At 40.8% G+C, this 14,219-nt stretch overlaps 1 protein-coding gene across 2 annotated transcripts in view; it reads left to right on the forward strand.

Moving 5' to 3' along the window:
- carmil2 (capping protein regulator and myosin 1 linker 2) overlaps positions 1-14,219 on the forward strand; it is a 179,959-nt gene that overhangs the window by 129,381 nt on the left and 36,359 nt on the right. For both annotated transcript variants that reach the window (XM_060837741.1, XM_060837740.1), the window contains exons 26-27: positions 7,187-7,300; positions 13,373-13,548. In XM_060837741.1, coding sequence (XP_060693724.1) covers positions 7,187-7,300; positions 13,373-13,548 — 290 coding nt within the window. The remainder of the gene's footprint in view (positions 1-7,186; positions 7,301-13,372; positions 13,549-14,219) is intronic.

Raw genomic sequence — 14,219 nt, forward strand, 5'->3', positions numbered from 1 at the left:
AATGTGGTGACCAGAATTGAATGCAATACTCTAAGTGCAGCCTAACCAAAATCTTATAAAGCTGCAACATGACATCCTGACTCTTTTACTCAGTACTCTGACTAATAAAGGCAAGCCTTGCCATATGCCTTCTTTACCACCCTATCTACTTGTGTGGCCACTTTCAGGGAGCTATGGACTTGAACCCCAAAATCCCTCTGTACATCAATGCTGTTCAGCATCCTACTGGAAACTGTATATTTTTCCTTAACTTTTGATCTTTTAAATTATGGTATCTCATATCTGCCTGGATTAAACTGCATCTGCCATTTCTCCGCCCATATCTGCAACTAATCTATATTCCGCTGTATTCTTTGACAACTGTCTACATTATCCACAACTCTGCTGATCTTTGTGTCATCTGCAAACTTACTAACCCACCCATTTATGTTTTCATCTGAGACATATGTATATAAACAGCAGAGGTCCCAGTATGGATCCCCGTGGAACACCACTAGTCATGGACCTCCAGCCAGAAAAATGCCCTTCCACCACTACCCTCTGCCTTCTATGGACAAACCAATTCTGAATTCAAGTGGCCAAGTCACCATGGATCCCATACATTTTAATCTTCTGGGTGACCCTACAATGATAAAGGCTAAGCTTTCATTAGCCATCTTAATAGCTTGAAACTTCTGCACATTAGCCTTCAGTAACTTATTGACATGTATACCCAGATCCCTTTGCACATTCGTACTCTCCTACCTCTTAACATTTAAGAAATACTATGTACATGTACTCCTCCCATCAAAGTAGGTAACCTTACATTTTTTCACATTAAACAGCATCTGTCATGTTCTTGCCCATTCACTAAGCCTGTTCAAATGCTCCTGAAGCTACTTTACATCTTCCTCACAAACACATATTTCTGTTCAGCTTTGTATATTGGCAAATTTGGAAATATTACATTGGGTCTCCACATCCAATTTGTACGAACAGCTGGGGACCATGTACTGATTCTTACAGTATCCCACTTGTCACAGTCTGCTAATACAAGAATGATCCATTTATTCCTACTCTCCTTTTATTGTCTGTTAGGCAATACTTAATCCATGACTGTGCATTACTCCTATCCCATGTACTTTAATGTTGTTAATCTGGACTACACCTCCTCCCACCCTGCCTTCTGTAAAAACGCAATCCCTTACTCTCAATTCCTCCGCCTCCGCTGCATCTGCCAAACCCACATCCCAGGTTCTATCATGAAACGAGTTGCTTTCAGCACCACCAACCCATTTTCACTTACTCACTGCCCTCATTATCAGCTTAATACCACCTTTTCCTACCCAATATCTGTTCTGAAGAAGGGCCACTGGCCTTGAAATGTTAATTCTGCTTTCTATCCACTGCTGGCAGACCTGCTGAGTTTCTCCAGTGATTTCTGTTTTAGTGTCTTCGTCCTCCTTTACTGTATTCTTTACAACTTCCCAATCCTCATTTATTATTCTTTCTTATCAGTTTATAAACTTTTTGTTTTAATCCCATACAATCCTGAACTTTCTTTGCCAGCCACAGTTGACTGACCTTTTGTCAGTTTTTAAACTCCATTTTGATAGGTTTCTTTTCAGCAAATATCTGCTTTCATTTTGTCCTCTTTTCCTGAGATCATTAAAATGAGATGCTGACTCAGCTCACTTACTGCTTATCATAATTTTCTCAATCTTGTGCCTCCATAGCGTTGTAGGCTATTTTTCTCTTTAATACTTTCTTTCTGGCTTTCTTCTAAACAGCCACCAGGGTTTCCCCCCCAGCTCTTACTATTTGGGTTGCAAATAACAACATTTCTGTTGTTAAAGACATCCTTTCTCTGAAATGATGTGCTTCTGTCTGAATGAACCAGCCCTTCTAGATCTCTCTCTCTCCTACAGCAATAAACACTTCTCTTCCCAGCTGACTTGCTTTCACTTATTTAAAGTCACATAACATTTTGGAAATTTTTAATTTCCTTGTTCAAAACTACTTTCTGACTTTGTTAAGGACTGTCTTTCTTTTTAAACAGAACTAAAAACAAAAATCTATGTTTCCTCTACTGTAGAACTCAGATGACCAAATAATACTGAAGGTCTGTTTCCATGCTGTACATCTCTATGACTATGACTAATAATAATAATATATTATGAACCCTCATCATAGTGCAGAGGAACATCAATTATCTGAAGGGTACGGTAGTATTTTGTTCAGATAATCGAATGCCGAATGAAATAGTTTAGCCAAGCATCGGGACTTTGCCAGATAATCCAGTATTCGGATAATCGAATGTCGGATAATCGAGGTTCCTCTGTAGTAAGTTCTGGAGTTCAGCATGCGCTTCCTTTTTCCTTTATTGCTGCTACTGTCCTCAATCATTAAGGTTTTATCACTCAAAGTACGGTGCAGCTTGTTACCATTTGAAACAAGCTTCTTCCAATCATTAATGCTTTTGTACTTCATGGAAAGCTTCATAATGTCTTTGAAGCATTTTCTTTGTCCTATTTGGAACATTAGCTATTTTGAAAATTTAGTAACAGGATATGGTGGGGAAGATGGTTTTCAGTTGGCTTCAGGAAGAATGCTGTCATTTGCCTGACTCTCCTCTCATTGAATCTGAAGGCTGCAGCAGAGACACTGCTGTTAGAATTTCTCTTTTGCTGTCACAGGCTGCTCATACACAGTCCAGGCCCCATTACAATACTAGAGCATAGTGATGACAAATCTCAGTATGCTGGGGGTTTTGTTGACTTACAGAGGCCTTTGTTGTCATATACTTGCTGCTGTAGCTTATAGAAGGCCAAGTTAGTGCAACTAATCTGGTGTTGGCTGTCCACTTCAAATGTGATCTTTAAGAAATGAAGCTGCCGATGTGTCAGAAGTGCTCAGCATATTCCAGGTCTGTTCTTCAACATGCATGGAAATATTTGTGTTGATGTGAGTTGTGTTTTGGCAGCATTCAAGGACGGGCTCAGTTTCTTGTCGGCAGAATTTAAAAGATCGAGAGAATAGAATCCCTACGGTGTGGAAAAGGTCATTAGGCCCAACAAGACCCACCCAAACCCATTCCAAACCCTATTGCTCTGCATTTCTCCTGACTAATGCATCTAGCCTACACATCCCTGAACACTATGGACAATTTAGCATGGCCAATTCACCTAAAATGCACATCTTTGGATTGTGGAAGCAAACCAGAGCACTCGGAGGAAACCCACGCAGAAATGGGCAGAATGTGCAAACTCCACACAGCCTAAGGCTGGAATCGAACCTGGGTCCCTGACGCTGAGCCACCATGCTTCCCAGGTTGACAAATTTGGATCAGAGTAGTCAATGACATTGTTGCCATTGTTGAGCTGTAGATCATATTTCTCTGTGGTGATCAGTTTAGTTTATGGCAAGGTAGTGAGTTTTTTTTTTCATTTAAGGAAGTATTTAGTTCTGATAACAGAGTCCAATTGATCTTTGAGATGTATAGTCACAGTCAGGTAGATTGTAAATACTTTGAGGACTATCATAGGAACAGGAGCAAGCCATTCAGCCTCTTGAGCCTGTTTGACCATTCAATGAGGTCATAGCTAATCTGTAGCATAACTGCATATACCTGCCTTTGGCTATATCCCTTAATATCTTTGCTGAACAAAACATTATCTATCCCAGATTTAAAATTAAGAATTGAGCCTGCATCCACTGCCGTTTATGGAAAAAGGATTCTAAACATCTACCACCCATTTTCTGCCACCAAGAAAAGTTCTTCCTAATATCTCTCGTGAATGGTCTGGCTCTAATTCTCAGATTGTGATCCCTAGTTCTAGAATCCCAAACCAGTGAAAATAGTTTATCTTTATCTACCCTGCCACTGTACTCTTACTCCCCCCAATGCTAATATATCCTTCCTAAGGTCTGATACAACAAGTGGGGTCTAACCAGGGTTTTGTATAACTAGAACATGACCTCTGCATCCATATACTCTTCTAGATATAATTGTAGGGATTCTGTTAACTTCCTTCATTATTTTCTGTTTATGAAATTTTTGAGATCTACACATCTTAACCTCAAGTCTCTTTGGACATCCATTGTATCCAACTTCAGCCCATCTATAAATTACCCTGATCTATCATATTTTGGTTCAAAATAGCTAACCTCACACTTGATAATGTCAAACTTCATCTGCCACATCCACAGTCATTCGCCTATCCACTCCGTTAGCCATTTCTTCAAAACTTTCAGTGACGTTTGTCAGGCATGACCTACCTGAACTGAATCCATGCTGGCTGTCCCTGATTAACTGAAAATATTCAAACTGTTCAGTGACCCGACCTTTGATTTATAGATTTTAACAATGCTGCACACAGATGTTAGGTTAATTGATCTGTAATTCTCAGGTATTCCTCTTTTGCTCTTCTTTAAAAAAAAGTGATATAATTTTCCAATCCAGAAGGACAATTCCTGTATCTGGGAGCTCTGGAAGATACAGTTAAGAGACAGCCTTGCTTGATTCTGTTAACACTGGAACGTTTGCTTCAGCATTATTTCATGCTGGGGCCCACATAGTATAGTGTAACCCAATTGATGCCATTTTGGAACAAATGTGAGGATATTGCTCTCCTCATACTCAAGGTAGCAGCAATATCTTAAAACTCTGTAGTACACCAGGGTGATTCACTACTCAGTCCAGGCTTTTCTTGCACATTTGTAGCTTCATTTCAATTAACTTAGTACCCAAGAAGAATATGTATTTAATAAGTATATATTTTATTTGAGAGTGTGGTGCTGGAAAAGCACAGCTGGTCAGGCAGCATCCTAGAAGTAAGGCATAAGCCCTTCATTGGGAATGAGACTTGTGGGCTAGGTCTGAGAGAAAAATGGGAGGGGGATGCGGTTGGGGGGAAGGTAGCTGAGAAAGCGAAAGGTGGATGAAGGTGAGGGAGAAGGTGATAGTTCAGAGGGGACAGTGATGGATGGGTCCAGAGGGTGTTGCCAAGTTGGAGGCTTGGGACTGGAATAGCGTCGAGGGAAGGGAAATGAGGAAGCTGTTCAAATCCACATTTATCCCATGTGGTTGCAGGGTCCCAAGGCAGAATATGAGGCGTTCCTCCTCTAGGCATCGGGTGGTAACGGTTTGGCAGTGAATGAGACCCAGGACCTGATTGTCCTTGATGGAGTGGGAGGGGCAGTTGGTGAAGAAGGCATCCTGTCTCCCCAATTTAGAGGAGACCGCACCGGGTGCAATGGATGCAGTAGATGACATTGGTAAAGGTAAAGGTGAATTTCTGATGGATGTGGAAGGATCCCTTGGGGCCTTGGATGGAGGTGAGAGGAGTGTTGTGGGTGCAGGTTTTGCACTTCCTGCGGTGGCAGGGAAAGGTGCCAGGAATGGGGTGTGGGCTGGTGGGGGGTGTGGACCTGACGAGGGAGACGTGGAGGGAATGGGCTTTTCGGAACGCTGATAGGGGTGGGGAGGGAAATATATCTATGGCGGTGGGGTCCGTTTGGTGGTGGCGGAAGTGGCGGAGGATGATGCGTTGAATGCAGAGGTTAATGGGGTGGAATGTAAGGACCAGGGGTGTTCTGTCCTTGTTGCGTTGGGAGGGTTGGGGCTCAATTTGAGGTCTGGGTGGAAGGTTTTGGTAAAGTTGATTCCAGGTCAATTTGAGGTTGGAGTGGAAGCTGCCTTGCGGATCATTTCAGAGAACATCTTTGGGACACCTGCACCCACCAACCCCACTGCCTCGTGGCTGAGCACTTCAATTCCCCCTCCCACTCTGTCAAGGACGTACAGGTCCTAGGCCTCCTCGACCGCCAAATCGTCACTACCCAACACCTGGAGGAGGAATACCCCATATTCCGCCTGCAACCACATGGGATAAATGTGGATTTCAACAGCTTCCTCATTTTCCCTCCCCTGAGACTAATACAGTCCCAAACCTCCAACTTGGCAACACCCTCCTATCACCTTCTCCTTCATCTTCATCCACCTATCACTTTCCCAGCTACCTCCCCCCAACCCATTTATCTCTCAGCGCCGACCCACAAGCCTCATTCCTGATGAAGGGTTTATGCCTAAAACATTGATTCTCCTGCCTGACCTGCTGTGCATTTCCAGCACCACACTCTTGACTCTGACCTCCAGCATCTGCAGTCCTCACTGTATATTTTATGTTTGATACTTATTTTGTCATTATATGGTAAAGTTGTTCTTGGATCATGATTTAATTATTAGTATGAATAAATCTAAAACATGAATCTGAACTTCTCCAAGTTTGGCCACTTTGGATTACTGCACAATTCAGTTAATTCAGATTGACTGTGCAGTTACAGGTTCAGGATGTAATCAAGAATTATTTTTAGGGGAAAAAATAACAAAATTAATCTGTCAGCATTAGCTTAAAATAGGCAACATTTTGATTATGGAATCGTCCATCTTCTGAAAATTGGCAGGTAATATAATGTGGCCGTACCATCCCTGACCAGCTTCACATATTCTCAGTTCTTGTGCATACATAAATTTGGAAAAATTATGCCTCATCTACTATTTGTTTTAAAAGTGAAATATTTGTCCAGTCATAAGATATTTAAAAGAAGAATGCGTTAGACATTTGACTGAGAAAGGAGACAGACAATCCAATCCTTTTATATGTTTATAGCATGTCTCCCTGTTTTTTGAGACTCTTGTTTAAATGAGGCAAGGGGGAAGTAGGGCAGTGTAGATGAGCAAGGGTGCATTTAGAGATCTCTTGTGTGCAGAAGTGATATGGAGTCCTGAAAGGCTGGATGGTTGGTTTCATTTTGTAACATTCTGCAATCTCCATGATCATAAATTTTCCAACAGTAGTTTATTAGGAATGCAGCTTTATGGGCACTCAGCCATAGCAGGCTGAGAAAGTGGAATACTTTGCTGAGCTGAATGACCTGAGATGACCTTCATATTTTCTTGTATTCCAGTTAATTAACAAGGTCAAAGAAAATCTGGCCCCTGCTTGTGTCATTGTCCAACAGGTGTATTCCTGTAACTTGATCTTAGGCACTCCTATTCATTATTATCAACTTTCCCAAGAAGTAAAGAATTGAGGGGTTGTGTTATGAAACCTTAAAAATTCATTTTAACATTTTTAAAATTATTGATAATGTTTTTACTTACTACTGGGAGTTTCTAGCTGTTCTTCTCTTTCTATCTTTACAGGTGTTACCAACCTTGTACCAAGTGGGTAACACTCCACCTTTACTAAGAACGGTACAACACAAGCTGGAGTCAGTTGCTGAAGAAGTCTCCCAGGCTGTAAATGAAGAAATCCAGGTATGAATCAGCTATCTGGCCGATTTGAATTTTTAAAAACTCTGCAAACCATTTTCTCCCCACAGAATTTGTGCAGATTGTTTTCTTCCAAAAGACATAACTCTTTTGCTTTTAAAGTTAAAAATCACACAACACCAGGTTATACTCCAACAGGTTTAATTGGAAGCACTAGCTTTCCAGTTAAACCTGTTGGTCTACAACCTAGTGTTGTGTGATTTTTAACTTTGTATACCCCAGTCCAACACTGGCACCTTCAAATCATTTGTGTTCCGCCAGTGTTACAGTCCTGCACTATGTGGGGAAAGGAGAAGTTGTCTTCTTCTACAACTGTTTCAATTATGCTAAAGAAAATGTGAATGAGTTGACTTACATTTGACATTTTGCAGCTGAAATGTCTCATTTTATCACTTTTTATGTTTCTGTGGGTTCTCATCTAGTTGATCTGCTGCAGAGACTTTATTTGAGCCTTCTCCTCAGGGCATTGAGGCTGATTTGTTAACATGGTACCAACCATTTTTTCTTCTTTAACCAGACAGAGTTTAGAATGTTTGAAACTTTGATGTGATTGAACTACATAGATCCTCCAATGAAGCAATTAGCATTTCCAGTAAGAGCACTGATCTGCTCATGTTTGCACAGAACAATTGTGGATATATAAATTGAAAACTGTTTTTCAGTAGTGAAAATTCATCAAATTGCCTGGAAAACTGAGCTATTTGATTCAAACCTGCAAGTGAGGAACTGAACATGACTTGGAACTACATTTCCTGGAACAGACGTGTTGGTGTATATTTTGTTCCACAAATCCGGATGACACAAGTTTCAGTACAACGGTAGATGCTTTATTATCGGACAGCCGGCGAGACATTCTCAATATCTGTCTCAACTTCTATTGAGCAGGAGTTTTGTTAAGAGTCTTCAATATAAACTGGAAATTCATTTAAACAAAATCCAGTGCTGTAATGTAGAATGTGCAGTTTCCAACTCTGGATTACATTATAATTACCTGGTTCTAGTCTTTCAATTTAAATCCCCAATTTGTTTTTTTTCAAGCAATTCTGATCAGTCATTGCTCTTTTATACTGTCCTAGGCTTTGAAATGACTGCGACAGCATTAATAAAAGCCTTGTCAAGATGCTTCATATGCACAAAGAATGACTAACCCAAAGACACGGATATTTACAACAATATCTTAACTTTTATTAACATGATTTTTTTTGCAAGATAATGTTGAACTGACTCTTCAGCTCTCAATGAGGAAGGGAAATTGACAATGAATAAAGCTACAAAAGGCATTCCATACTGATAAAGAGGATGCAGCAGTCTTAAAATTATGTGGAGGTAAACGAGTCCGAAAAAAATATCAATTCAACTAGTATCATTTTCTGAAAACAAAATTGTTGGTTTGGTATATCCAGATCTACCTTTATACTCTGTTTTGCAATTTTTTAATTGAACTGTATGAAGTTACTGTAATTCCTCCACTTGGTGAACAAATATTAAAGTCTGGGTTGATTTTCCTCAGTGTTAGGTTTAGATTTTTTTTGTGAAGAAATGAGCAGATAACCTTCACAAATCACCATCACTCTCCATCCGGACACTAGGACCCTGTTGAGTACTGACCCATGTAACTTGTCGCCCAGTATCGAGAATTGTAACAGCCTCCCCCACGTGGCCGGGAGTGACCAAAGCAACGACCTCGTCCACCCGAAGGTCAGATTGCTCAGCACTGATGGTAACTTTGGGGGTACTGAGGGGAATAGGGTGATGGGCTGTTGGGAGGGCCTCCCGAAAGAGCCGTCGGGATGCTGTCTGCGGTTTCTTTAATTTTAGGGGACTTATGACCCCCAGCCACCTTCCCAAATGCATGCAGACATTGGATCACATGAATCCTAGCCCACAAAGTGTCTCCGCGCACACCCTCTATATTTCCTCTAACCCACCCACCCCCCTCACCATACTCTTGCAACGGGGCAATTCTGTGTCCTTCATGAAACGGTAGACCGCGCTTGGCCACCCTTCTCAGTGAGACAAGACTTACTTGTCCCCGGGAATCAATTCACCATTCAAATGAAAGCTTTCACCACACATGCCGTCACAATCAATCAAAACTTCAAATTGGATATCCTTTAATTTGTATATAACAATTTACCAAAATGACCAATCTCTCAGAGGGGCCTACAACCCCTATAATCTTATTCCTGAGCAGTTATTTTCTCACAGATTATCCCCCTTCCCAATTACATAGAGGGACTGTCCCATTTTACCTTATGACTCCTTGTTCTGCTATAAACAATTTCCACCGGCCACATCAACACTGCGGGTGAGAAATTGAATGAGCCTGCCCTCTTTCCTTATTATATATTAATTTCCATCAGCTATATCTGCATGAGGCAGCTCCCTAAACCAAATCCGTCAGGTAGTGATGAACACTTCGCTGACCAGAGTCTACAGTTCCAACCTTTTTCCTACAGGAACGATACAGAGTAGCCAATGTCACCCCGCAGCAATTCAGAGCAATCTGACAGAACTTTCCTACCTTACAAGCTGGATCCAGGTGGTTCATTCGACCTCTTCAAGGTACCAGTTCCATTAGGCTAGGGACAGATTGCCTGGCTGAACACATGGAGCACTCTGGGGTAAAATGCCCCGCGGTGCCCTTATGGCTCTGTTCTGTTCAATTCAGACTTTCAAGTCACTTACTCAGTCCAGTGAGACATTCCCAATGTTGAGATCTGAGTCATGGCACCAAATGTTGATGTACACTTTGTTCCACAAATCTGCACAACACAAGTTTCTGTACAACAGTAGTAGCCGGTGAGAGATTCTCAATGACCCCAAAAGTAGTTGTGTGTCTACTTGTGGTGACACTGCTCCACGAATCACAACTCTACTCACAAAGACAGTACATTTTATAGGAATAATACAAAAGGTCTATGAGTCACATGGTTGATTGTCATTACATTGTTTAAGATGGGCAGTTATAATTTTACAAGGCCCGGTGAATGTCAATGTCCCGTGATAATGAGTGAATGGATTATAGGGACTGATTAATGTATTCGTCATGATCATGTGTTGATGGGAAGAGATTAAAACAGAAGGGTTTTGCCTGTTCTCAATAAACAATTCACATACTTATACTAATATGGAGGGGAAGCAAGATAATGGGAGCAGGAGACAGTTCAACAGGGTTGTGTCTAAGGGTATCAGTGCTGCCTGAAGCTGCAGAGGAATCCACATGTGTGGCTCCAGTAGATTCCTTCTCTAAGATTCAGTCAGCCTCCTCCCTACTGAGATGTTCTGTCTATTCTGTAAGAGCTGAAAATGTGTTGCTGGAAAAGTGCAGCAGGTCAGGCAGCATCCAAGGAGCAGGAGAATCCATGTTTTGGGCATGAGCCCTTCTTCAGGAATGCTTTGTTATTGGACAGCCGATGAGAGATTCTCAATGTCCCCAAAGTAGTTGTGCGTCTACTTGTGGTGACACTGCTCCATGAATCTCTGCTCCTGAAGAAGGGCTCATGCCCGAAACGTCAATTCTCCTGCTCCTTGGTTGCTGTCTGAGCTGCTGCACTTTTCCAGCAACACATTTTCAGCTCTGATCTCCAGCATCTGCCGTCCTCACTTTCTCCTGTTCTGTAAGAGGACAGACATGCAATTGATACTGCAGTGAGTCTCTTTGGTAGTGGAATGTTTAACGCGAGTCCCCAGTATGTCTTGAAAGAGAAGTAAAACATGGAACTGATCCCGTTGTGGCTTTCTAACTTCCTCAGAGGTGAACCTCCCAGTTGTACTAAATTCCCAGAGAAGGACTGTGACTGGGATGCTGTGGTTTAGTTATATTGTACTGGGTTTACTATGCTTACAACTTTTCTTTTTTGAGTTTCTGGAGTGTGAATATGTGCTGGATAAATGTAAACTTTACGTAAAAGCATATTAAATGCAAATGGTATCCATTTGATTTGATCTACTGTCTTGTGAACAGTACAGGGAGCTCATAGCAAACAAGGACATAGAGATCACAGGGTGCTTGGACAGGGCAAGGCATGCAAGGTTACATTTGCACAGGAGGTGCACAAAAGGAAGGTCAACATTACGTTTGAAATTAGAGAGGTCCATTTCATCTCATAACCGCATGGAAGAAGTTGTTCTTGAACCTGTTGGTGCGTGTGTTCAAGCTTCTGTATCTTCTGCCTGATGGGAGAGGTTGGAAGAGATTATTACCGAAGTGGGAGACATCTGTGACTATATTGGCAGCCTTTCCACAGCAACAAGAAGTGTAAATGAAATTCACGGATGGAAAATTAGCTTCCACGATGGTCTGGCTTGTGCACACTACTTTCTTACAGTCCTGGGCAGAGCAGTTGCCATACCAAGCTGTTATGCACCCAGATAGAATGCTTTATATATTGCATCTATAAAAGTTGATGAGGGTCCTTAAAGACATGCCAAATTCCCTAAGCCTCCTGAGGAAGAAGAAGCTTTGTTGTACCTTCTTGACTGTGGCATCGACATGGGAGGTCCAGGACAGGTGGTTGGTTATCGTCACTCCTAGGAACTTGATATTTTCAACCCTCTCCACCTCAGTTCTGTTGATGTAGATAGGGCCATGTCCTCCTCCTTTCTTCCTGATCTAGAATCATATTCAGATTCAAATATATAAATTAAGTTTTAATCTGAATCAGCTGCTAAGTGAGGCTTAAGTGAATTGGTTGTTAGTTTTTAATCAGTTAACTGTGGGCTATTGAGTCATTTTTTATTGGAGGGGAAATTATAATGGTCCCAGAATGTTTATTGTGTCTGCTGCTCCTGGGATGAGTCAAGATTCACTGAAAACTAACTGCTGTCATCAGACTTCATGCCCTCAAATACTCGGCGGTATGAGATCTCTTGATGAAGCAGCATAGTGTCTACTTGAAGCTTGCTAAATTACCTGGAATCCTGTGGATAGAATGCTATGCCTAGTTTGTTGGTGGTCTGTGGTTGTAAAGTGCTGAATGCAGAGAAGAGTAACATATTTCAAGAGTACAGTTAGAGGGAAAACTGCCACAGATTGGAATGAAGTACAATGGTACTTCAATCCAGGCTACCTGATTGCAGGAGAGTCACGTCTTTAAATGTACTTCCTTTATCTACCTGAAGCATTACTAGAAAGCGGTTCTGCTTCTGTCCGAGCAGCAAAGCTTGACTGAGCCATGATAAGTGAAGACAGAAGAGAACTGGTTTTCATTGTGGCATAGTAAGTCTTCAATGACTAACAACGTCCGAGTATCTGAAGTGCTGCTGTATTGAACAGAGGTTGCAGAGCCTGAATGGGACTGAGAAGGACATTAGTTATAATAGAAGAATCCTCCCTGCAGTACTCAGACTCCCGGCAAAGGGTCGCAGCTGGACATTTGTGTTTTACTTATAACATATTGGGTGTACTTTTTTCTCATTTCTTCTCTTGCATGACTTCTCTTCCGAGTTTTATAAATGTGAATAGATGCTGCACAAGGGTAGATTTGTGATTGTCAAGGTATATGATACAAAGGGATAAAAATGGCTGCAGTGTTGTGTGTTTATTTATAAAGGTAAGAACTGATCGTAAATTAATGGTGAATTGTACACAGAGGAACCTCGATTATCCAGCATTCAATTATCCGAATATCGGATTATCCTGCAAGATGGCAAGGTCCCAAAGCTTGGCTAAACTATGTTAACAGGCATTTGATAATTCAGAATTCGATTAACTCAATGAAATACTCCCTGCCCATGTCCTTCAGATTAATGAGGTTTCTCTGTATATGTTACATAGATTCTAACTTCATCTGTCTCTTTCAGCAAAGGTGTTTTTTGACTTAGCATTGTTCCTATACTACTCAGTGTTTCCTAGGTTACACAAGTATTGGGTATCTTTTCTGGTAGTGTTAACAATAGTTTTAAACTACTGGACATGACACCTGCAAAAAGCAACCATAAAAGTGTGTCACAGCACAAGTACATTTTACTAAGAGTCCAATCATTCTTAAAATTATTTTGATATTGTTAAAAATTTTCAAAATATTAATGATTTCTTTTTCATTCTCTTCTTAGACACTCATTCAGTCCCTTATGAAATCCACCAGCATGCTCTGTCCTAATGTTATGCAGAAAGCCAATATTCAGGAGCAGCTGGCTAACAAAGTATCCAGTAAAAACTTCATCCCCAAGGACTTTACAAGGAGCGTAATTGTTGAACAGGCTGGATTGGAGATTGTGAACAAACTCAGGTCTGGATAGTCTTACATGCCAGAGTTTCACTAATTCTTCACTAAGTCCATTTAACAAAGAAGTAACGTCAAGAAGAAGTTTTTGTTCAAAGTGTTTATTGACAGAGATTTGATTTTATTTTTCAACGTCACTTCTTTAAGTTGAACAGAGATTCACCATCTTTTTAGCAGTGCATAATTTATAATGTCTATCAAGAGAAAAAAGTATAGAATGGGACAATGGACTTCACTCATTCATAACTATTTAATGAAAATTGATTTCCCTTAAATTTCATTTCCCTTTTAATACCCAAATTTCCTGAGCCCATCTCTGTTAGAATGTTTTTGTTTCTGTTAAAATAAAACAAATTAATTTTAAAAGTCAAATCAGTTTTAAGTATTAGTACAATTCATTTTTGAAACAAGAGAGCTTCTGAGAGCTTGGACATATTACTATGAAAACTATGAATTAAAATGGCTTATTTTAGCAACTTGGAACTTGTTAATGAATAATTTTCCTCTCTCTTGGCTTTGGATTACAAGTAAGATGAACTGTGGAAATCTCGGTCCCATGTGCAGTGGATATTGGTAACACAAAGCTGCCTATTTGATGGTAGTTAGCTTTTTAAAAAAAACAGAGAGAGTAAAGGAATTGGAATTAGGAACATCAAATTCTGTGTAGATATTCAGAG

This window comes from Hemiscyllium ocellatum, chromosome 17 (genome assembly GCF_020745735.1).
Source record: "Hemiscyllium ocellatum isolate sHemOce1 chromosome 17, sHemOce1.pat.X.cur, whole genome shotgun sequence".
In the NCBI taxonomy this organism is placed as follows: Eukaryota; Metazoa; Chordata; class Chondrichthyes; order Orectolobiformes; family Hemiscylliidae; genus Hemiscyllium; species Hemiscyllium ocellatum.